This window comes from Stegastes partitus, unplaced genomic scaffold (genome assembly GCF_000690725.1).
Source record: "Stegastes partitus isolate 25-593 unplaced genomic scaffold, Stegastes_partitus-1.0.2 Scaffold1087, whole genome shotgun sequence".
Lineage (NCBI taxonomy): Eukaryota > Metazoa > Chordata > Actinopteri > Pomacentridae > Stegastes > Stegastes partitus.
The window spans coordinates 224,690-247,480 of record NW_007578818.1 but is presented as its reverse complement, the minus strand read 5'-3'; the positions used below and the strand labels follow the sequence as shown (position 1 = coordinate 247,480).

The 22,791-nt window shown below is 42.7% G+C and overlaps 2 protein-coding genes across 3 annotated transcripts; both read right to left on the bottom strand.

Annotated features, from left to right (window-relative positions):
- Nucleotides 1–232: 232 nt before the first annotated feature.
- vamp2 (vesicle-associated membrane protein 2) lies at nt 233–6,766 on the bottom strand. Its single transcript, XM_008295935.1, has 5 exons — nt 6,576–6,766; nt 2,137–2,236; nt 1,717–1,875; nt 1,272–1,323; nt 233–1,143 (listed from the first exon to the last, which is right to left on the bottom strand). Coding segments are annotated over exons 1-5 (330 nt in total). The 5' UTR covers nt 6,578–6,766; the 3' UTR covers nt 233–1,126.
- Nucleotides 6,767–11,431: 4,665 nt separating this feature from the next.
- On the bottom strand, nt 11,432–22,540 carry mpp1 (MAGUK p55 scaffold protein 1). Of its 2 annotated transcripts, none has more exons than XM_008295934.1 (12): nt 22,092–22,540; nt 17,948–18,076; nt 17,788–17,866; nt 16,141–16,226; nt 15,982–16,050; nt 14,342–14,538; nt 13,874–13,977; nt 13,715–13,795; nt 13,464–13,544; nt 13,179–13,381; nt 12,303–12,377; nt 11,432–12,211 (listed from the first exon to the last, which is right to left on the bottom strand). In XM_008295934.1, exons 1-12 carry the CDS (start codon nt 22,212–22,214, stop codon nt 12,035–12,037), a joined length of 1,404 nt encoding a protein of 467 aa, XP_008294156.1. In that variant the 5' UTR covers nt 22,215–22,540; the 3' UTR covers nt 11,432–12,034. The 2 variants fall into 2 exon arrangements, with proteins under 2 accessions (XP_008294156.1, XP_008294155.1); XM_008295933.1 differs by having other exon boundaries at nt 17,948–18,079; nt 22,092–22,538.
- Between the last annotated feature and the right edge of the window lie 251 nt (nt 22,541–22,791).

The following is a 22,791-nucleotide window of genomic DNA, read 5'->3' as shown; positions in this document are numbered from 1 at the left end:
GAAATAAGACACTACGTAATATTTAAATAAAAAAAAGAACATCTACAGACATTGGTCCAACTATACTATGGCAGTTTTAGAAATTATCAGAAGAAATTGAGGCGTCCAAGCATGCCGAGAGACAGAGGAGGATCGGGAAGGAAGGGAGAGTTAAAGACGATACAGATGGAAGTTATTAAAGAGAGAAATGATTTGTAATGTGAGGGGATCGAATGGAAAAGGGGCTGGACATGAGGATTATTTCTTTCACAATTCATGCATTATTTGTGTGTTTTGATCAGGATCAGTGAGCAATAACTCTCTCAAAAAGCCATCAAAGAAGCTAAGACTTGTTTTTTTTTTGTTTTTGTTGGATGGTATCAAGTTAGAGAAAGTTGAACCAGGAGTAACCTGTTGGTGGAATAACTCCAATTTCTGTAACTTGATAACGCACAAGTTTTAGCTCTGTGGCTTCTTATTATTTTTGGACTTTCTCAGTGGATAACGCACATGAAAATCAATTCCAGGAGTTAGATGGAGACGAACTCCACTGTGCAAAAAAAAAAAAAACACACCAAAAAGAGAGAATCAGCCGGGGACGGACGGATGATGAGCACATGCAAGATACACACTTCCGATTAATAGGCAGTAGTTAACGCTGAAGCATACGTAAAATTAATACAAAAAATAAAAAGTACAAAATGCACACGCACGCACACGCACGCACACCTACAAAACAGTATATATATATCAGAATAAAACTCTACAAAGAACTATATATATATCAGTTATGTAACAATTATCGCCAATCGGTGTTTCCTTTTCTGTTGTTGCATCGTCACAAGTGTTTGGTTCTCGGTATGGCAGGTTAGAAAAGCCAAGAGTACCCAGAAAGGAGACAGGGCCACACACTCACAGGACAAATATTGACAGGGGTCCAGAGGCAAGGTGGTGGAAGTGGGGGAGCCATGGGGCCCTGAAGGGTTTAGGGGTGTTATATCGAGGCTAATCGGGGAGCTTTTTATATATATATATTTATATATAATAAATTAATCTGTGGTTAATTTTGTCTTCAATTTGAGGGTTTTGTTTGTTTTTTTTCTGTAGCAAGGAAGTTGGGGTCAGACTGGGGTAGGAGCAACTCTTCTTAGGTGCTGAAGTACACTGCAAACAGAAAGAAGATCGAGAAGGACGTGAGAGTCAGCAAGAGTTAAACAGCTACTGAACTGACAAGGACGGTTTTGCAAATGAGGTAACGGCGTCGGATCTATGTGCACAAAGAGGGTTCTTACCAATAATGACGATGAGGACAATCACGCATATCACACCCAGGATAATCATCATCTGTGGGGAGCAGATTTCCAGAAAAAATCGTTAGAGAAGCAGTCGTTTGTTAAAAAAAACACACTCAGTAAATTATTTTTTAACAGCGAAAAACAACATACATGTAGTTTTTTATAGTCAGGACAAGATTTCTGTCACACATTATGAATAATCTCAGCTTTAGCATAGTGTGAAGCTGCTATGTGGTGCTTCCTAAGGCAACACACCGTTGTGTAACTCCCTGATGATGCAGGTGACACATGCAAAATATCTTCCCTCAAAACAACCAAGGACACACAAACGCAAAGCCACAAATCAACGGTGACCACACATTCCTGGTGGCTCCTGTGTTCTTTCTTTTACATTAAACACACGTGTGCTGTTGTGGTAAGCGTGTCTGCATCGTGTCCTCACCTTGGCATTTTTCCACCAGTATTTATTCTTCAGTTTTGCAGCACTGGTCTCAAACTGAGAGGCTCCAGCCTGCAGGGCATCGGCCCTGTCGTCCAGTTCTGACAGCTTCTGATCACGCTCCAGAACCTTATCCACGTTTACACGCATGATATCCACCACCTGGGGAGAGACAGTGTCGTGTAATCAGTTATGGAGACGGGATAACTGGGTGACAGGGTTTGACAGGACGGAGCAGGACTGCTAGCTTAAAAGCTGCTCGTTCATTGTCACATCTAACCACAGTTACATAAACGATTAACCCATTTCTAATTGTTAATGATTTATATTTGTATGTTAACTTTCTATAGCGTGTGAGAAAGCAGAGGATAGTTCGTTAGCATAATGGGGCCAAGCATCTACATGTGTTTGCAGGATACTCACCTCATCCACTTGTGCCTGTGTCTGCTGCAGACGGCGGTTGCTGGTGAGGTTGGGGGGCTGATTCCCTCCCTCTGGTGCAGGAGCTCCGGCTGGGGCAGACCTGGAGAATAAATTCAAAACAAATCTATATAAAGCACATCCAATGAAATCCCACTGATGTTACTGTACATCAGAAGATCTGAAGCAATATAAATTACATAACAACACACACAGGAATGACCGATGTTCCCCGTTCACAAAAATGCAGGTTTTACTTGAAAAAAAAGAGAGAAAAAAATCAGAATAATTTGCCATTAGGGCCCATTTTAGGTTTGCTGATGAAGGAAATTAGATTAATTTTAATGTGCAAAATCACTGGTGTGTCTAATTCTGCCTGAGTCCAATAAATAAAAGTGACAACATCAGTGAACAACAGAGCAACCTGTACTGGTCCTACACTGCACAACGTTACATAAATGTTAGCATATGACATGTTAAAGGTTAAGCAGAAGGACATACGATCTGGGAAATATAGGATCTTCTTTTCAACTGTGTGACTGAGACACTACTGCCACAGCAGGTGTGTCCAAGGGATGGAAAAGTGCACATATCTGTATTAATATTTAAGGATGTGGTCTAATTTGGATGATTCATCGGCTACACAGGACCTACTCCTGTTATAATACATGTAAAATATGGACTATGTGATGATAGAGTTAACCTTTATCACAAGAGGAACTAACCAGGGCTCCCAAAAGTCAACTTGATTTGTCATGCTGTGTTGTCTCGTGGCCTACATAGACCTATTCTTTTGGGTGCTCTGTGCACAGACAATGGCTGCATCGAGAGACGACGAGTTTAAGCGCTGAAAAAAGAGAGCTGCCTGCCTTCACGTTAACATGGACTAGTAACCTCTGCTCTCTGCCGCGAGGGAAGCAAATACACAAGAGATATAAAATAAATATATGTACAATCGTTTCATGAATTGGGTTAGCTACTTCTGTTCTGTCAACATCTACTGCTGGTCGTGTAATTCATATATGAAAGATAGTTAAGGTCACAGTGAAAGCAATTAACAGCTTCGCCACAACCTCGTTAAACAATCAGTAATGTTCCTCGGAGTCTCTAACAGCCTGTACTTTTTGAAAAAAATAACAAAAATCCAGAATATAGTTTGTTCTAAGGTGCACTAGACTGTAGGCTTACATAAAGAACTTCTTAAACAATATTTCAGTTTCATTTTCACTTAGGCAACGACTAGAATTTGTCCTTGTTGGTACCAAACGTCTATTATCTCTATTTCCAACTAGCCTTTTCTTCACTACTGCTGATACAAGCGTTTTGTTTTTGTGCTACTAAACTAAATCATCTAACCTGAAGATAAAGAACATTTAAAGAGCTCATGTTATGCGCAACTACAGGTCTACAGGTTGTATTCTTGTGGTCCACTAGAACATGCTTTAAAACACATCATTTTTCTCACGCTGCCTCTTTAAACCCCCCTCCTGATAATGAAGCCCGCTCCGATTGGTCAGCTCGCCCGATAAAAGCGAGGCAGGTACGGTTACTCCACATCTACATGGATGTAGCTTCAGCAAAACACAGCTTCAGCGAGGAAATAATCATGACAGCTGCTCATTCTTTGTCTGAGGGCGTGCCCGACCGGCCGTGCTCGGCAGGCGTCGCACAAATGTGGCGATGTACGCGAGAAACGGATGAAGCACTTTGAAACCAAGATCCTCGTGCAGGTGGGGAGAAGTGTTTCCTGTGAGAGGAAGGAGCTCCCTTTGGCGTGGATTTTGGGCTTTGTGCGTTTGCAGACCTTTCAAGTGCACAAAAGAGCGGCTATGTAACGCACTAAAGAAACGGGGGCACAATGCGAGCTCTTTAAGGCTGCACATCACCACCGAGGCGCACAAAGCAAGAACATAAATAACACAAAAATGAACACGGTTTCACACACGGTAAGATGTGATCATATCAGGCAGTAATAATAATAATAATATGTGACCATCTGCACCTTCCTGTAGCAGCATGCAACAAAAACAAATCATTAAAAGGCTTAAAGCAGTGAGTAGTAGTGGAGTAATCATACAATGCTTTATTGCTATTTTAAATTGCATCAACAATCACAAAGCAGCCCTCTGTGATAAAGCTACGGCTGTATCATCATGTGACAGACATGCTTTAGTTGTAGCCACGCTGCTCCACTAGTGTGAGACAAAACTCTGTATAAAGGTCACCTTTGCACGCTCGCACACTACTAATCCTCTAACAGCAACAAATCCTTTGGAATAGCTTGATGGCGCCGGTGGTCCCTATCAGGTGCCAATCAGGCCTGACAGAGAAGGGCAGAACAAAACCCTCAAGGCTAACACTGATGGTACATATAATGTTACATAACTATTATGTGTCTTCAAAGACGTAGACAAGCTCCTCCAGAGCTGCCACACCAACGCCTAACTCTCTGTGTAATTGCTTTCAGTGTCTTTTATCACCACGAAGGTGTTCACGCTGTCATCACCGCCGGAAGAGTTGTGAGCGCGGCGTTTCTCGCCAGCTTCATCCTCCTGTGAAAACCGCTGGCTGCGTTCGAAGCAACCGGGTGGATCGGCTGCTGTACAGAACCTCTCATTTTAATTGATAAACTGAACCAAATCTTTGGATGTTTGCCTGATAGTTGCTCCTTTTCTTAATGTGACTGTTGTAATCACTATCATAGGCGCTAACACGTGACTAGCTCTACCTGCTGATGGATTTGTCCATACCGGTTTCCACACCACGATGGGAAAAAGACACCCAAAAGGAAACCTCTCTGTGACAGAAGCAGCTAAGCTAACATGCTGTGAGGCTTCACGTCTCCACAGTCCACTGCTAACTTGTTATGAAAGCTAAATATATTCAACCTTCTTTCAAGACTCGTCTCGTAAAAATAGTATTGCCCTGTGGTTTCCAAAGAGGGCAACGTTGACGGGTCTATTTAAGGTTTTCCAGGGGGTCCCCAAAGAAATGAGGAGGAGTTTAAAGATAGATAGATAGCATACGATTATACAATTTTGGTATCGACTTCAGCCGACTACCAAGAAGAGAAACAAATAAACACAAATGGAAAATCAAATGAGCGGCTCGCTCTAATGGATTTCTGTTTGGGTGGCCACTGTCATGGAAAAGCATGGCTGTCTGATTCCAGCACTTGGAGAGCGACATTTCAGCACCGGACAGCGCCACAGCAGCCCAGACCTGAAACTGTCCCCGAGTCTTGAAGCTCTGCTGGATCCAACACGCATGACTTTCATGTATGACCGTGTGTGTCCCCCCCTCCTCCTCACACGCCAGGTCTACATGTCCTGCAAAACACCCCCGGCTCAGGCCTGTAAATACACCTACAGCCTGCCACACTGAGGGCGGGGAGGCTCCTTGGATGCACAACTCAGAACCAAATGTGGCCTTAAATCGAACTTGGGGGCCTCCAGAGGAAACCTGAACAGGCGTGATGCCTCCTGTTGAGTGACATGTTGGCAGAGGAGGGCTGCCTCCCCCCTTGGCCTTTATGTGTCTGTGTGGACAAGGGGAATAAACAATTTAAAGGGGGGGTTATTTATTAAAAAAATAAATTAAAAAAAAGAGCCTCTATCGTGGTGAGACATGCAGCTGTCCGCCCTCGCACGACAATCGACGACATTACAGTAGGAGGCTCGGCTATCCCCACCCCCCGCTGGAGGTTGCAAATACAAACCAGGCCTTAAGCCTCGTTCACGGCAGCTAATCATACCGTCGTCTGAAGCGCCATTTGAGCGCTGTGTCGTCGAATATCGTCGTTCAACAGGCTCGGAGCAGGACGCCGGCCCGGCGGCCACCGGGGCCGTCATGTCCTTGCTGCTCCTAGAATTAGCCTCATCGTCACCTGCGGTTACATTAAAAGATATCCAGAGAGGAGGAGGAGAAATAAATCATAAGGACACGATGTTTTTCCTTTTCTTTCTTTTTTTTTTTTTTAATTAGCCTGTGGGAAATCACACACACGGTGTCCCTTTTTTTCAAATCAAACCAGTCCGAACTGGAAATAAAATGCGTGCGTGCTGGTTGGAGTGAGAGCCAACAGTCGACAGGAGGAAAAATATATATACGAGAGAGAGAAAAACATGGAGCTGGTTCACCGTGTAAATAATAAAATAATAAAATAAAAAAACACGGCTAATAATGTTTAACAAGGGGATAAACCCTCCGTCTGCTCCAAGGTTAGGCCGACGCGTTAGCCTTCACGTTTGGGTCACATTACCACAGCTGTGGATTTAAATACAGCATTTAAAGCGATGATTAAGAAAACAGGGTTTTAATGGAGCTCTGTGGCCCTACAGGCTGCCAGCGTCAGTCGTGAGGATGGAGTTTATTAATAAATAGGATTATTATTTTTTTGTTTGTTTATAAAAAAAAATAAAAAGAGCCTTAAAACTACTTACATTTTCCTGGTAGTATTAGCGGGACAGCTGTGCCGAAATCCGGACTGTGAACGCGGTGCGGTCCTAAGTGGCTGGCAGATGGACGTGGATTGCCTGTGCGCTCCTCTCTACCCTCTGGCAGCCTTTGCTTGCTTATTGTGGCGTCTCTCTGCCTATATAGCCGAGGAGGAGCGCTGCTGCTTTCTGTCGTGTCCCCTTCACCGCCGAACCTCTCTTTTTTCTCCTTTATTCCTTTATTTCACCCTTCCTTCTTTCCTTCCTTCCTTCCTTCCCTCCTGTGTCTGTCTGCGGGCACCTGCAGGCTGCTACTGGAGCCCGAGCGCGGATGAAGGTGTAATAAACAGCCCGGATTAGCTGCTCAAAGATGGCTGCTGACGTCAATCCAGCCACTTTCATGTTGAAATGGGTGAACTGGGAGGCTGGAACCGCGGCGGCTCGAAAGTTCGGGGACAGCGCTGGGTTGTTTTATTTGGGTGTTACCGTGGGGGGTGTCCACGCGTGTTTTCTGCACATACATGACATGTCGCGGCCCCGCGTGGCTTTAAAGCGCTTCAAAAGGAGCTTATTTTGATTGCAAGTCTGTATGTCAACAAAATGGCGTTCCTGGAAAGGGGGTGTGGCTGAGTGGGAGCTGCCATCATCCACGGTGGATGTATGGATGTGGAGGAGATACCTGGAAGATGTTTCACAGGCTTTTGTCTGAGCAACAAGGCTTCGCTATGTATTACCCCAGCCTGCTATTTATCTGCATTGCATAAGGTGTTATGAAGTGTGTGGGTGTAATTAATGTGAGGACAGCCTCTCTGTGTTTGTCAAGCTTGACCCCTGGAGACCTGAGGAGTGTTCCTGCTTCCTGAGTGTCCCAGAGTTCCCCAATTTAAGTGAAACATATCTCTGTTTTTTCATTTTTATTCTTTAAAAAAAAAAAAAAAAAAAAAAGACTTAATAAACATGATTCTAACACAGCATTGTTATTGGTTAAATATAAAAAATTTCAGTTGTAGTTTTTGCTTTTTTGTCTTTATCTCCTAAAAATGCAGATTAACAAAGTGTGTTTTTGATTATTTTAATTTGGTTTTCACTGTGGACCTTAACCCTACTCAGGACTTTCATGTTGCCATATGAAGAAGGTTTTTCAGGGTTCATTGGACCTCAAGAAACAACATCCATCCATCCATCCATCATCTCTACACTTTAATCCTCACTAGGGTCATGGGGGGCGGAGTCTATCCCAGCTGACTCAGGGTGAAGGCAGGTTCACCTGGACAGGTAACCAGTCTATCACAGGGCTACACTTAGAGACAGACAACCAAGCACACTCACATTCACACCTACGGACAATTTACAATCACCAATTAACCTCAACGTGTTTTTGGATGAAGCTGGAGAACCCAGAGAGAACCCACGCTGCACAGGGAGAACATGGAGACTCCACGCAGAAAGATCCCGGGTGTCCTCACTGGGATGCGAACTGGCGACCTTCTAGCTGCGAGGCAACAGTGCTAACCAGCAGCACCAAGAAAAATGAAGCGCAAAATATTTGTTGGTATTCATTATAGACTTTTATACTGTGTTGAACACATTTTTGGTTCCAAATGCATGACAAATGTTCCTCTTTTTATATTAAAAAAAACAATAAAAAATCTTAAACAATACCTGTCACCTCAAACCAAAAGACCCCAAAAGTCCTGAATAGGGTTAACTATTGAGTAGTGTTTAATTAACCTGACCTTGATCACCTTGATGCTGGGGATGGTTTGTCCAATCAGAACTAAAAGACATGGCAAAAGACCTGGAAGCACAAACCTTCTAGCACTGTACATCCATCCATCATCTATACACCACTTAATCCTCACTAGGGTCGTGGGGGGCTGGAGTCTATTCCAGCTGACTCAGGGTGAAGGCAGGGGACACAGTCAAAAATGTAGCTGAAAAAAAAAAGAAAAAGGGTAATGATGTAATGATTTTTGAGAATGGTGACAACCTGGGGAATTTCCTTTCTTGAGGGCAAAGCAAAACAAAAACTACAACTCATAAGAAATCAAAAGAATAAATAGCAAGACCCTCCTTCTAATAAAAGTATTTAAATCACAATTATTGGCTTTGAATTTTTTCTTTTAAAAAGGTGATTTCTTTTCAAATTGAGTGTATAATTATTTTTCCAGAACTCGTCAACATAGCATCGTCTGTGAGAAAGTCAATCTGGCCAGGCTACAATAAAATAAGCCAATAAATAAATAAATGCATACACATACGGATTAGTGTTTGTTTCTTCAAAACTAAAGGCAGCTAGTCTGTCCAATCAGAACTAGACAACATGGCATCACTAAGACTTACAGTTTTTGAGGAAGTTGGAACCAGCCAGCCAATAAAAACAAGCCAATAAAGAAATCTATTTAAACATCATGTAGTGTTTGTTTCTTAAAAGCTCTCAGCTGAATTACTGTCAGTTTCCATTTCACCCTGTGGAGCTCCAGCTCGCTGCCCTGAATTTATTGTCTTCAGAGACGCTGCCAGCAAAGAAGTGAAAGTAAAACACGATAATGAGGCAGAATCGGTTGTAACTGCACCATTAAGTCAAAAATTATGGAAGCAGCTGCCACCTGCTACGGGACCTAATCAGTTATCTGGAGCAGTTTTATCTGTGGCTGGTTTTTTAAAAAAAAAACATCTTTAACAGGAATAAATATGAAGGTGCAGCAGATCTGAGATGTTTGATGAGCCTCATGGAAAATATTACATTATAATCACGGTTGGTTTGTAAATCCATGTTGTCTGGCGGCTGATTAACGCTGAACGAATCCTTTGCCAGGCTAAATCCAGTTACATGTCTAACCCACTAAACCTGACTTGACCCGCACGGGGCATCAGTTGGTTCAGCTTGTAGTGAGTAAAACTGCACAGACTGAAAACATGTCAGATGTTTTATAGAGCAGCTGCTTGAACTGTAGAATTCAAATGGTCCTACATTTGCTGCATTAACATCCTTTATCAACATGTGGTTAGAAATTGATTAAATAACAAATACATCTACTGCTTATCAGTGATATATGACAGTGTTATTTTTGCATTCATTTTGCTTTATGTTATTAAATCAAGATGAAAACATTACAGACTGGAACAAAAGAAAAAAGAAAAGTTTTCTGGATAAACTTAGTTCATTATTATCCTCAGGGTTTCTCTCTCGTCAGGTCTTTTTTATATCTAAAAAAAACCCAACAGTGATTTTAACAAACATTAAAATCAGCAGTGAAACTCAGCGGCTGAATGTTGGGTTATTAAAAGAGGCTTTGCCATGTTGGTAAAAGAAAAACATTAATTATTCTAAATGTTTTTTCTCGGCTTGTATTTAAGGTTCATAAAATGTGAATCAAACTCTACCCTTAATCTATTTAGTTATTATTAAACAAGTAACTGGGATAAAGCCTCAGCCTTCAAAGAGGCAGAGCTGCAATTAAAATTAAAAATAAAAAATGTTTTCCATTTTTCAGAAACGTGGCGTCTCTTTGACTCATAACAGCATCTTCATTTTCTTACATTCACTTTATTTAATCCTCCATTTTCTCCACTAGATATATGGCTTCATGACAATTTCAATAATTTCCTGCACATGTTGCTGGATGGGTGCAGAGCTGACTAACCGCCTTCTTAGCTTTTGCAACACATTCTCAGAGTAGCCGTGGTTGTCCAGACTCGACCACATGGTGGCACCAGAGGACAGCTTTGTTTCACTGCCCAAGTGCCCTGAAAGTACAAACATGCTGCTTTATGTCCCCTTAAACCTGATGACCTCAGTTATGATGTTACGTCACACACATTTTATGATCTTACGAGCAGACAGAGCTGATTGTTTGACTTGTTTATGTGTGATATCTGCAGAATCCTGAGTAGCGTTTGTGGTGCTGAAAACAGAAATCACGTCTTTAAATTGCATTGACACACTTATTGCACAATTTCTGTTTAATTTTCAAAAGTTATTTAGAAAATATATGCTTGTGCTAAATGAGCTTTGTCTTTATTTCTGTATTTCTGTCATAATTTAATTAATTCTCTTTTAATAAATGTGTAAACTGCTTCAGAAAATATTGGCATAATCATAAATGCTAACCACATTTGGGATTTGTGAACCCTAAAATGTTGAGTTATTCTGAGACGTCTTTGCTTCTAGTGTTTGTTTTATTATTGAGCTTTAATGTTAAGTTAGCAGTAAACTACTAACCTTGTCCAACACTCTCATATATGTTTTACATGGATGATGCCTTTAGAACTGGATGTCAGCTGTGATCATCGTCATGTACAACCCGTAACTATGTGGATGAGGGAGGAATTGCAATGTGGGAGATACAGGTACATTACCTGCCCGGGCAGGAACGTCTTGATCTATAATTGATCACAGCCTTGAGCCGCCATGATGCCTTCTGAAAAATTCAGGCAGACATGAGCCCTCTGCCCCCACAATGCTTCTGCCGCCGAGTCCGAGTCTAAAATGTTGTGGGAGAGATTTGAAAGGTGGAATATTCTGCAGAAGACATTACTTAAAGCATAAAAGACTAATTATTTCACTACATCCTCTTGGATTTGCTCATCAGAGACTCTGCCATGTGTCCTCCTGTCTGATGCACATCTTGTTGAACTAATTTCTTCAAATTTAAGAGATTTCCTGCTGACAAAAAACTGCCATAAGAACTCCTTCAGGGCGGAGCAGCGAGTCCCCAGTTCAGATCGGAGCCAGTCCAAACATTAGCCGCTTGTCACTCCCGATTCCGTCTCCTTCATACAGATTTAGGTCTGTCGTCTTGTATCTGGCTTCTCATTAACAATGCTGAGAACACATACTTTAAAAACAGAGGCCGTTGTAACAGAGCTGGGAAATTTATTTCTTTGTTTGAAAGTGCCTTTACAGTACCCCATGAGGTATACAATTTTGATAAAAGGAGACACGCGAGGTTGTCAACATTAAAAGGGTTCGTGTAGAGGACGTCATCGATGTTACGCACACACTGCATGAACACAACAGAATCTCTATTTCATGGGACAATCTAACGAGAGCGGAGAAAACAGAATTCAGAATCAACGTTTTTCAAAAAAAAAGTGGATTTCATTCACAGTTGTGGTCCTGTTTTGCATTTTCTAAACATTCCAACAATCGCAAACGTGAGCGGCACCAAAACTTAACCCTTCAAAAAGCCTCAAGCACAAATGTCTAAACAACCACGTGATGAAACATCCCTGGTGAGGTTCTGGACTGTCTGAAATAAAGCTTTCAACATATTGCTTGTTGGTTTTTTTGGATGCATTTGTGCAGAAAATCTCTGTGACAATTAACAGTGACTGAAAAATAAAACCCACACACACATATCTGGGACATGGCTAACTCAGAGGTTTCGTGTAAAGAGTGATATTGCACTGCTTTCCAAGAGAAAAAAAACAAACGGTATCATACTGGTGTCAGACATCTCTCAGTACACCCATGATACAGGCACCCACTGTGGGGTGGAGGTGGCGCGCTCTATGGCCTCCTCCACACCTTTAACACTTTCATCCACGTCGTTGTTGACGAGAACCACATCAAAGAAGTGTCTATATGTGGTCAAAATGGCGTCAGACTCCTTCTGGATCATCTGCAGGTTTTCCGTCTAGGAGAGAGGACACGGGAGGTTAGCAGTGTGCAGACGAAGGAGTTTGGTGTTTTAAAAGCACTTAAAGCAGCAGATGAAGATGTAGCACCTGGGGAGCCGTGTTGGTCGGGGCGATGAACACCACCAGAGGTGCAAAATCAGCAGTCCGCAAGAGTTTCAAGGTCTGCAAGAAGCGTGAGATCGATTAAATAGTGGGAAACATCCTGTAGAAGGATCATGTTTAACAGCATCCTCCCAGCAAGACAAACGAGTTTTTACATGAAAATGTTTTTATACTGAGGATGTGACTCATTTATTTTGGATTTGTCCTCAAACTGCTGCCTCGTTTTGTGCACACCAATAACATTTTGCTGTCAAAAATGATATATATTAGTGTGTGTGTGTGTGTGTGTGTTTTGTTAACCCACTTTCACCTATCAGGAGTGCATCACTGATTTTAAACAAATGCCTTTATTAGTCAAATTCTGGGTGATTTGTTTTCTTAATTCCATCGAGACAAACATAGAGCAAATATATTTGCTATCCAGGTTATACTGGAAATAATCGTAACTCATTGTAGGAAAATATAGAATAGAATAATACTTTATTTATCCCAGGCCTGGGAAATTACTGAAATACAACCTTTTACTTCCTCAAAGTGGGAAAGTACTTCAAATAATCCAAATATTATTTCCACAATGCACTTCTGATTAACTAAAAAACTGCTTTTAACCATTAGAAGAGTAGCTATAACTGGTAACGTCGTCATGGGTATAAGGTGAACACTGGAAGAACATCTTCCAACCTTGGAGTGAAGCTGTTCCTTAGTTCATGCAGGTCAACAACACCATTCTAACACTTTCAAATCGCTAAAAGAGGCATTAAAACACTCATTGACTCTGTGTGACTCTGGGTAATGCTGAACTAGAACAACAGATTTATTTCAACCACACCTGTTGCTCTAATGTCATGTGTGACCGCTAACCTGTGGTTCTACGTCCAGCAGAGAGATCTTTCCCTGCTCGTGGATCTTCTGGATGGTTTCGATTTTGGTGCCAAACATAAATCCCTGGAAGCTGCCGTACTCCAGCAGCTCGTTCCCGGAGATGCTCTTGGTCATGGCTTCGTTGGAGATGAAGTAATATTCCTGACCGTTCTCCTCGTCCTTACGCTGGGGTCTGGTGGTGTCTGTGCAGATTAAGAGTTTCACAATTAGCCCGTGGGTAGCTTGTCAAACTGCACGGGAAGAACAGACTGTTGGTCTACTTACGTGGTGCAGGGTAGGAAAACTTCTCTGGGTATTTTGTCAACAGGGAATTTTTGATGTGGCTCCTTCCCACACCAGGTGCACCTAAAAGCAGCAGATGTTTTAAAAATAGGACATTTAAAGGACACAGTGATTAAACATTAACTTGATTGCAGATAACCAGTGAAGTTAAACAACCGATGCTGTCATCAGGTTTGGTTACACATGAGTGTAAAAGTCAAGCATAGAGCATTAGAGTTCTGTTTTGAGCTCACCGATAAGCACCAGTGTTTTCCTTTTAAAAGCAGGGAGCTGAACAACTTCCTCGTACGAAATCACATCCAGCTGGTCAAAAACTGCAAAAGGAAGGATTTTGTTTTAGATAAAATCCTACTCGAGTGATGCGAAAGTGCAGGAATCAGTGTTCTACTCACTGGAGCTGTGCTTAGCCAGGTACTTGTCTTTGCACTTCTTCTTCTTCCCGAACGGGCTGCAGGACTGGCTGCCCTCCCTGGCCTTGCTTTTACTGGCCACCCTCCTGCAGGGAAAACAAGACGTTCGGGTTAAGTTGAGAACATTCGGTGCAGTTCTTAAGTCTTTAATTACGTTCTGCAGGATTAGTCGTCGCGCCTTCTTCTATTAATCTGTTAAACAATAAGGTCAGAGTTGGAGCCATGGGGACCACAGCCCTGAAAGTAACCTCGCTGGGATGGATGACGGTGCTCGACATTGTCTTTAGGCTGTTGTTCTAAGTCATGCAGTTGTTTGTCTGATGGGTTGTTGTACAGTATTAAGTCTTGTAATATGTTGTGTTAAACCTTTAAATAACGGTACTTGAATGTAGCTGACTGTCATATTTAGTGTATCGTATCGTAAATGCTCCACACGAACGAGCCGGTCACCATTCTTGGAGCTCCGGTGAAGGTATCAGTCCAGCGAAGTCGGCGGCGTTGCTCTCCACTCTGCCCTGCCACCAGTTGGGATCCTGCTTGTTGATGATCTGAATGATGTCGCCGTTTTGGAACTTCAGACCGGCTTCTTTGCACGGGATGAGGTCGTCCTTGGCCGGGTCGTAGTCAAACTGGGCCCTCATGTACATCTGCGGATCAAGAGCACGTTGGATGAACTCCCTCGGGAAGGACAATAACTGGTATTTGTAAATAGACGTTACAGTCTGTAGAGCTTATCACCGTGTTCAACAATCTCCCGTCACCTACTATAGATCAGCCTGAATACAGCTCCTAACATCCACATATTTGTTGCTGCTGAGCACAAACTTTCCGCTAACCCTGACTTTAATAAATAAACAATAATTCCTGCAGTTTCTCGGAAATCTTTGAAGACATTTTCAATCTGTTCTGATAAATCCCTTCCAGCTACGCCAGCTGCGTCATTCATCTGAGACATTTGAAATACTTCACTCTCCAACCTTGAACTAAAACATGCCATATTTTGTTTTGTCTTAAACATTTCAACGAAGCCGTTTGCCAGCTGGCGCCTGCACGACACAAAGCTGTGATGGGGACACAAGCTACCAACTATTTGCTGAACATTTACACCCTGCAGTACATAAGCATAAAGAGAATAAACACTCGTGGTTGAACACATGGATTTGAAGTCTGCTGATGTTAATCATGAAATTCACCCTTAAGCAGAAGATACGACTTCATGATATGATCTTGGACAGCTCAGTTCAAATTTAAAACTTGTGTCGACTACTAGCTGATGTCTTTCTTGTGCTAGAATACTATTTATATGTGCAACAGGTTAGAATTGTTCCTCCTCATGTGTGTGACGAAGCTGTCAAAGATCACAGCAGGAGCCCATGTAAATTCTCCTCAGGATGAGTTATTACTACTGTTAGTAGAGTTCATGAACATCTGTGGTTTCCCCTCAAGACGCTCCAGCGTCCACAGACGAAACAGAGAAGTGAGACCACTGGAGCGGTCCGGGTCACCAGAAACGATGTTCATTGTATGCAAAGCGGATTAACTAAGCCTACACGTTAATGGACTAGAAGCTGTAAAGTAGATTGCCATCACTGACCACAGCAGAGAATCGCAGAATAAAAATAGATTGTTTAATGTGGTCGTTAACGTTAAGCTCTTCTATATTAATGCACCGCCACAGACGACTCTACGGTTGTTGTTATTCTACTACGAGCAGCCATTTTTATACAGCTGCCGGAGAAACAGGTTGTGGCCAGTAGATGGCAGAATGAAACACTACCAGAGCGTTTCAAGTCCAACTAGCAGAAGCTAATGTGAGTGCTGTTCTTTAATTTTGAACTAATTTCATAGTCACCTGAGTTGTTCACTGACTAAGAGAAGAATCACCTAAACAAAAACCATTTCAAACAAGTTAAGGAAGAAGAAAAAAAAAAAGGAAGAGAAGTAATCAAACTCATCTTTGTACTCTGAATCAGAATAGAAAGTTGGTTTTCTCATGCAAATTTCAAAATGTAACACAAAGCTTAGTCAGAACCAAAGTGACGAGCACCACAAGACCAAAGCTGTGCAGGTTCTACGGGTCGCGTTGTTACCTCACAGGCTCGGGACCGGCTCTGCACGTTGGGGATGATCTTCATTGTGACGACTCCGTTGGTTTCTTTCTGCGAGCGAACGCAACACAGTTTTTACATGTAGTTAGTCACGTTAGTGAAATGAAAATAAAAAAAGCAGCGTATGAGGCATCAACTCACCAGAATCTTCTGTAGCTGATCCACAGTTTGGTTCGTCACACTTTTGCCGTTGATTTCTGCTATTTCATCGCCTTCGTGTAAAGACCCTGAACAGAAAAGGAGATGGAGTGAATCCAGATATGTGTGTTCTAGATCAGTTTCTAATATAATTACAGTTCTAATGTGGATTATATATTACATATTGGATAGGTAACACAGATTATACTGTTTCATATCATCTTGTGCAGCTCAATTTAGACATTTGAGGTGTTTTTGTGTGAACCACTACTAATTAACTGCTCGCTTTCAAAGTTTAATATATTAATTAATAGAATATACATGATTCGATGTCAGTATGATTAGATTGATTCCTGTTTTAATGAGGAATGTTAGTTAGTTTGGTTGGGAATGGTAATACAGAACCTGCTCACAGGGCTCGAAAAACTATAATATGAGCATCCCTAGTAGGGCTGAACATCCATCCATTATCTATACACCGCTTAATCCTCACTAGGGTCATGGGGGGCTGGAGTCTATCCCAGCTGACTCAGGGTGAAGGCAGGTTCACCTGGACAGGTAACCAGTCTATCACAGGGCTACACTTAGAGACAGACAACCAAGCACACTCACATTCACACCTACAGACAATTTAGAATCACCAATTAACCTCAGCATGTTTCTGGACTGTGGGAGGAAGCTGGAGAACCCGGAGAGAACCCACGCTGCACGGGGAGAACATGGAGACTCCACGTAGAAAGATCCAGGACGTCCTAACCGGGACGCAATATTCTAGCCGTGAGGTGACGGTGCTAACCACCAAGCAGCCCTCAGTTTAAAACGGAGATTGCAATTTATAACATTGCATTTATCTCAGGCTGTAGTCTTTTTTTAAAGATATTTTTTGGGCTTTTCCGCCTTTTAATGATAGTTGACAGTGAAGACAGAGAAATGTGGGGAGGAGAGTGGGGAAATGACATGCAGCAAATAAGCTGCTAGCTGGAATCAAACCGCAGCCGCTGTGTCTGGGATTATAGCCCCTGTACATGGGTCGCCCGCCCTACCTGCTGAGCTATCCAGGTGCCCGTCACAGCCTTTAGTTTAACATTTACATTGTACATCGCGTCTGACTCATGGTTGTGCCAATACCTTTTACAAATTTACGGCATCCTACTTGTGTGACACGTGCTGTTGATGGCATCTAATGTGATAATGCCCCATTACATGTTTTAAATCTGTTACTCAATGTCTACTAAACCAAAGCTTGACGTTACAAAACAAGATCACAGATCAATCTGTCAGAATTCCTAAATTGCTCAGCCCTAGACCTCACCCTTCATTCCTACTCTTGAGGAGCTGTGGTCATGAAATATTCATCAGATTTGTCATTTGGATGCGTCACTCTGGGATTTCATTCCTAGTTAGTATCACACCTGACAGTACCTCTCTGTTACCACCATTACTGTGGAAGCATTACTCTGCAGCTAAACTCCATCCTGGAGCTGCTAAAAAGCTACAGCAACACGGTATCTGCATTGGGCAACACCTCTTATCCTACAGTCCCTGATAGGAGTCCTCTAGTACACTTCCTTGTACATATGAGACAGGTCGGCTGTGGTTGGGATGAAATGTTCTGCACACTAACATTCAGATCAATGTGCGATTAATTACCTTGTCTGTGGATCATCCCCCCGTGCAGTATTCTGGCCACTGTGCACCGTTGTTTGTCGTTCACTTTCAGAGTGACGCCCTGCAGAAAGAGAACAGAGTCGATCAGCGGTTCAGGTTTAAAAACACAACACTTGTGCGCATTTAGAGGCAGATGATGTACCATTGGCTCAGAGGGGTTCTTTTCAAACGCTACTTCCTTCATCCTGGTCAGCTCTGTGCCGTTCATGAGTCGAGCACTACCATTGGTGTAAACCTCGGCTCCTTTATTCTCATAGGTTTGCATAGCCGCCTGCTGGAATAGAGAAAGAGAAAAAAAACTTTATTATTTCACTTAACACACAAAGCAGAATCGACTTTGCACAAAATTACCATAACCGAGTCTAAACCTCTCATTATGCGAGTAATTTAATTCACTGCTCAGTTCGTCTTGTTCACATCGGGATCATTATCTCGGTCGTATTTCCAATAACTGCGGCGGACGCTTTCTGCTCATGTGTGCCAACAGCTACGTTTCATTTGCAGTTTCAACATATGTTCGAGGTTGAAAATTAACCCGGCGTTATAACGATTCATTAACCTCGTCCAGTCATCTGGCCTGTGTGGTCATGGATACACCAGCAGTGTCATCAGGTGATCGCCCCAGAACAGAAGCATTAATGCAAGAAAACCTCCTCAGCAGCCTTTAGATGAAGTTTCTCATATTCTACAGCAACAAAATAGAGAAGAAACCCACACATTTTTATATGAGAAAGAGCTCCGCTGGGGAATCACTTTAAATGTATGAGGTACAAGATAAGATACCCTGCACCGACTCCTCAAAAGTACTTTTCCATGGAGCAGTATCACAGGGTTTATAAACTGGTCACTAAACCGACATCAGACGCACAATCGTCTGCATCAGCACAAATTTTCTGCATGAAAATGACACATCAGCGCTGCTTCAGCGAAACTATACTATCTGTCTTCCAGCATCAGCACTACAATAAACCAATAAATATCATTATCGTCCTCCTCCTGCCTGCAGCCTCACCTGTACAACAACGTCCAGAAGTGGTTGACATGTCTATAAACGTGCATACAGTGAGCGTGCACGTTATTTCTTGGCACAGGCAGCCTCTGTGGGAACCCGATTTAGGAAGCTGCATTTCTATTTTTGCATCGGTGAGTCAGGAGACGGCTGGATGCAGGAGTCACGACAGTTGTTTGTCTGTGCAATGTGATAGTTATTTACCAGCACCAGGAGTACCGGGACGGCGTCCTGTGATGAACAGATGAAATTACAGCTTCTGAGGAAAGAATTTGTGCAGCACTGAAAGTCACCACACGCTGGTTTCTCTTATTCTTAGAGGAAAATTAATGTTAAAAACTTTATTTTTTTGAATCCAGAGTTGGTTAAAAACGCACAGAAATTGGACCACAAGGGCGATTGTATAATATTTCTGGTTTTCTTTCCCAATTTAGAGACACTAAGGCTCATTACAGGCAGGAATAACTGTTGGCACGATATCGACAAGTTTGCCTCAGAGCACTGGCAGAGACTTTTTCCCCTTCTCGTCAAAGTGTTGACCCTCAGGAGGGAGCAGGAAGGAAGCTTAAAAAGGTTAAATCTGAATGTCAGCCATCATCCCTGCAATAATCTGCTTCAGCAGCCGAAGCCGTCCAAAGAAAAGGTTAGGCAGCACAAGTGCGTCGTACCTCTGAAGCGTTTCGATGATTAGATCAGGCTCAGAAGTGAAAGGCCTTTTAATTAAACGCGCCTCATTCACGGGGAGCTCCGTCAGCCCCCAACGCTCAGCGCGAGGAGATAAACTCCTGATTAGAAGTGTTCGTCTGTTTTATCGCCGCGGTCTAATTACTGGTGGACCACGCAGCAGTAAGTGGAGTCAGGAAGTCCTTTTGTAAACTTGAATGCCGGCTTTGGGCGTGGAGAAGCAACAGGACGAACAAACGTCTGGCCGAATGCATTCAAGGGAAGAGGGGAGCGTCTTTGAGAGCAGGACGTCTCTGCTCTGGGTGGGTTTGGCTGAAGTAGATCAAACAGAAAGTGACTGAGACGTTTGTTGTCGTATTTGCTTTCCTGCATACAACACCTGACTGAATATGACTTTCCCTTGGAGATGATTTGCCTTTTAAATCAATGGATATAAATTATTAATCCTTCCCCCCGGTGCAGCATTTAGGGCGCGTCGCCTTTGTCTCCCATTGATTTCTTGAAGAAACACAGTAGGAGATCAATATCTGACCTCTGTGGGACTCACAGTGCAGCTAACAGGCTGACAACAACCAAAAAACAAAACTCCTTTAACAGCTGCAGTTTCTGAGAAAACAAGCTGCGAGAGTTTAGACGAATGATCGAGAAACAGCCAGAAGGTCTGCTGATGTTGGAGCCTTCAGTCCTCTGTTCCTCGAAGGCCGTCCTGCCTGAACTTGTAGGAGTCCTGGGATTTGGACGTTTTTGTGTTGTTTCAAGCCCGAAGCAGTGACAGTGATGAATGTGGTGAAAATAACGAGTTTTAGAAGTTTGAATGAGTTAGAACACGCTGTAGAAAAAAATAAAAATGAGGCGTGGCAGGAAAAATGTGTTAAAAAAGTGGAATTTTATAACATTAAAAACTTAAAAAATAAATAAATAAAATGAGAATAATTGCAAATATCTGTAAAAATAATCACACTTTTGGCTAATTTAATTTAATGTAATTTTATGGTCGCACACTATAAAAGAAAATAGAATTAAAATAAAACTTTATTGATCCCTTCGGTACAAAACCTCAGGGAAACTGCTAAATATAAATAAATATTACTATTTGTAAAAATACAGATCCTTGATGTGGACATTATGTACAGTTTTAGCCTGTAATAATAATAAAAATGCTAAAAACAATTATTTACTATTTCACATGACGGCAAACGTCTGTTAAATATTAATTTTTTGGGGGTAATTTAATTAGAATAAAAATTGGTGCCATAATAAAGTCAAATGTTGTCATTTTATTTACAGTTTTGGCTTTTTTTTTAAGGTTAACATGTAAATTAATGCTTTAATGTGTGATTATACTAGTTATCTGTGTTTTTAATATAATGGGGTAAATGTGTAGAACAACAGTTAAAGAAAAAAAAGTTTAAAACTGCTTTTACAGTGTATTCAGGCCAGTGCATAGCTGTTCAACCTGAAGTGCTTGTCGTAGGTTTCCAGAGGAACATAACTTAACGCCAGGCTGCAAACTACACTGAGCTGGAACATGTAAAGGACACAACAGGCTCTCCTGCTCCTCTCTCCGTTCCTAAACTCAAGATAAAGAGTCCATAAGACACCACAAATTGCCCGTGACAGATATTCCACACAGCAGCGTGAGATAAAGGCCAACGTGACCTCCCTTTAAAGACACTGCTTTCACAAATCAGCGCCGAGCAGAAGAACACCAGAGCCTAACTCAAGGCTATTGAACTGCAAACTGCTGATGTCAGGAAAGGAGTTTCCTCTCTTCCCTCCTCAGTGGCTCGCTGCTGACTTTTCAAATTCAGACAAGACGCTTCAGCACAATAGAGTCCTCTGTGCTTTCACCGGCTGCCAAGTCCTATAGGCCTAACAGGTCTCACCACCGGCCCGCCTTCACAAATGTTGTTTTTGAGCCACTTTGAGGCAGGTGTTGCTCACTTGGAAGTTTCGCAACATAATCCGGCCCTGAGGGTTAAAAAGTAAAAGAGGTTTAAAGAGAAGCCCGGTGCAGTGTGATGGGGTAAACAACCTGCTGACATGAACTCCTGAGGCCAAACTAAAACCGCTCTGCTCCAAACACCAACTATTAGTCCACATTAGTGCACAGTGCACACCACTGGCCCTTTAAGATGACTTTCCTGCCACAGTTAGACATGTTCACATGACTCATGTGGGGGTCAGGACAATGACATTTACAAGGCTTACAGGATCATTGTCTTATGATCAGACACTCTCACCGCACGTGATGCACTCGTCAACTTGTCCAAAAACACTTTCATGTGCAGTTTTTTTTTGTGTGGGGCGAGAATGCAGAAGTGAAAGTGCCAATGCAACGTCTGCAGGAGGCTGCCGGAGCCGCGCAGAGGCAGCAAACATCCACACGGCTTTGTTTTAACACACGTTCAGCTGCTGCAAACTCAAGCATGAACACACAACGCGCCTCTATTTTTAGAGATCTAGTCAAAAGGAACAAGCAGCGGTCACAGCCTCTGTCCTACCATCTGCTTCCCGGAAGCAAAAGCCCAGATCTTGGGGGGGGTCTGCAAAGCCCCCTGACGGTCCGGTTAGAATGAAGCCTCCGTCCTACCTTGTCAGACTTTGGTTTGTTTTGAAGGAGCTGCTCCAGGTAGAGATCGGAGAGGGCTGTCCGGACGCTGCTCACCGGCTCCAGTATGACAGCAGGTTCGTTTTTATTGGATTTTAACGTCATCTTTCTGTTAAGCTAGAAAAAAAAAAAAAAAAAAAAAAAAAAAAAAGCCCTGTGAACCCGACGTGCCCCCCGATCAAGGTCCGCAAAGAGGCCGGACAAGACGCAGAGGAGGCGGCTGATAAGAGTCCTGACGAGGCGATAAGTCGCAGCGGAGACAAAAGTCCAAGGTTTGATCAGCAGCAGGTGAGGGACATGAGATAAGTGCTGCGGGGACACCGCTGACAAAGCAAGTAAACACGCAGCTGACTGCCGCTGCTCGGAGGGGCTGGCTGCTGCCGCCTTCACGGACCCGCTGCAAGCTCGGAAATCACAACACTCCGGTTGTTTACTCTGTGGCTACGCGCTGCATCACAGCACCATGTACGGTGCTGTGTGTTTATTGCACATGCATCCACTCATGTCGTGTCAAGTCACCGTTTTTTATTTTTATAGTAGATTTAAAGCGACAGCCCCTCAGCCTCAAACTGCTTTTAGATATTAACTTAATAAGTTAAAATGTTGATGTGAGGACCCCACAGCCTTGTTAATGATGGGGATTTACCACATTAATTAAAAATATTAAGGATTAAAGCCCTAC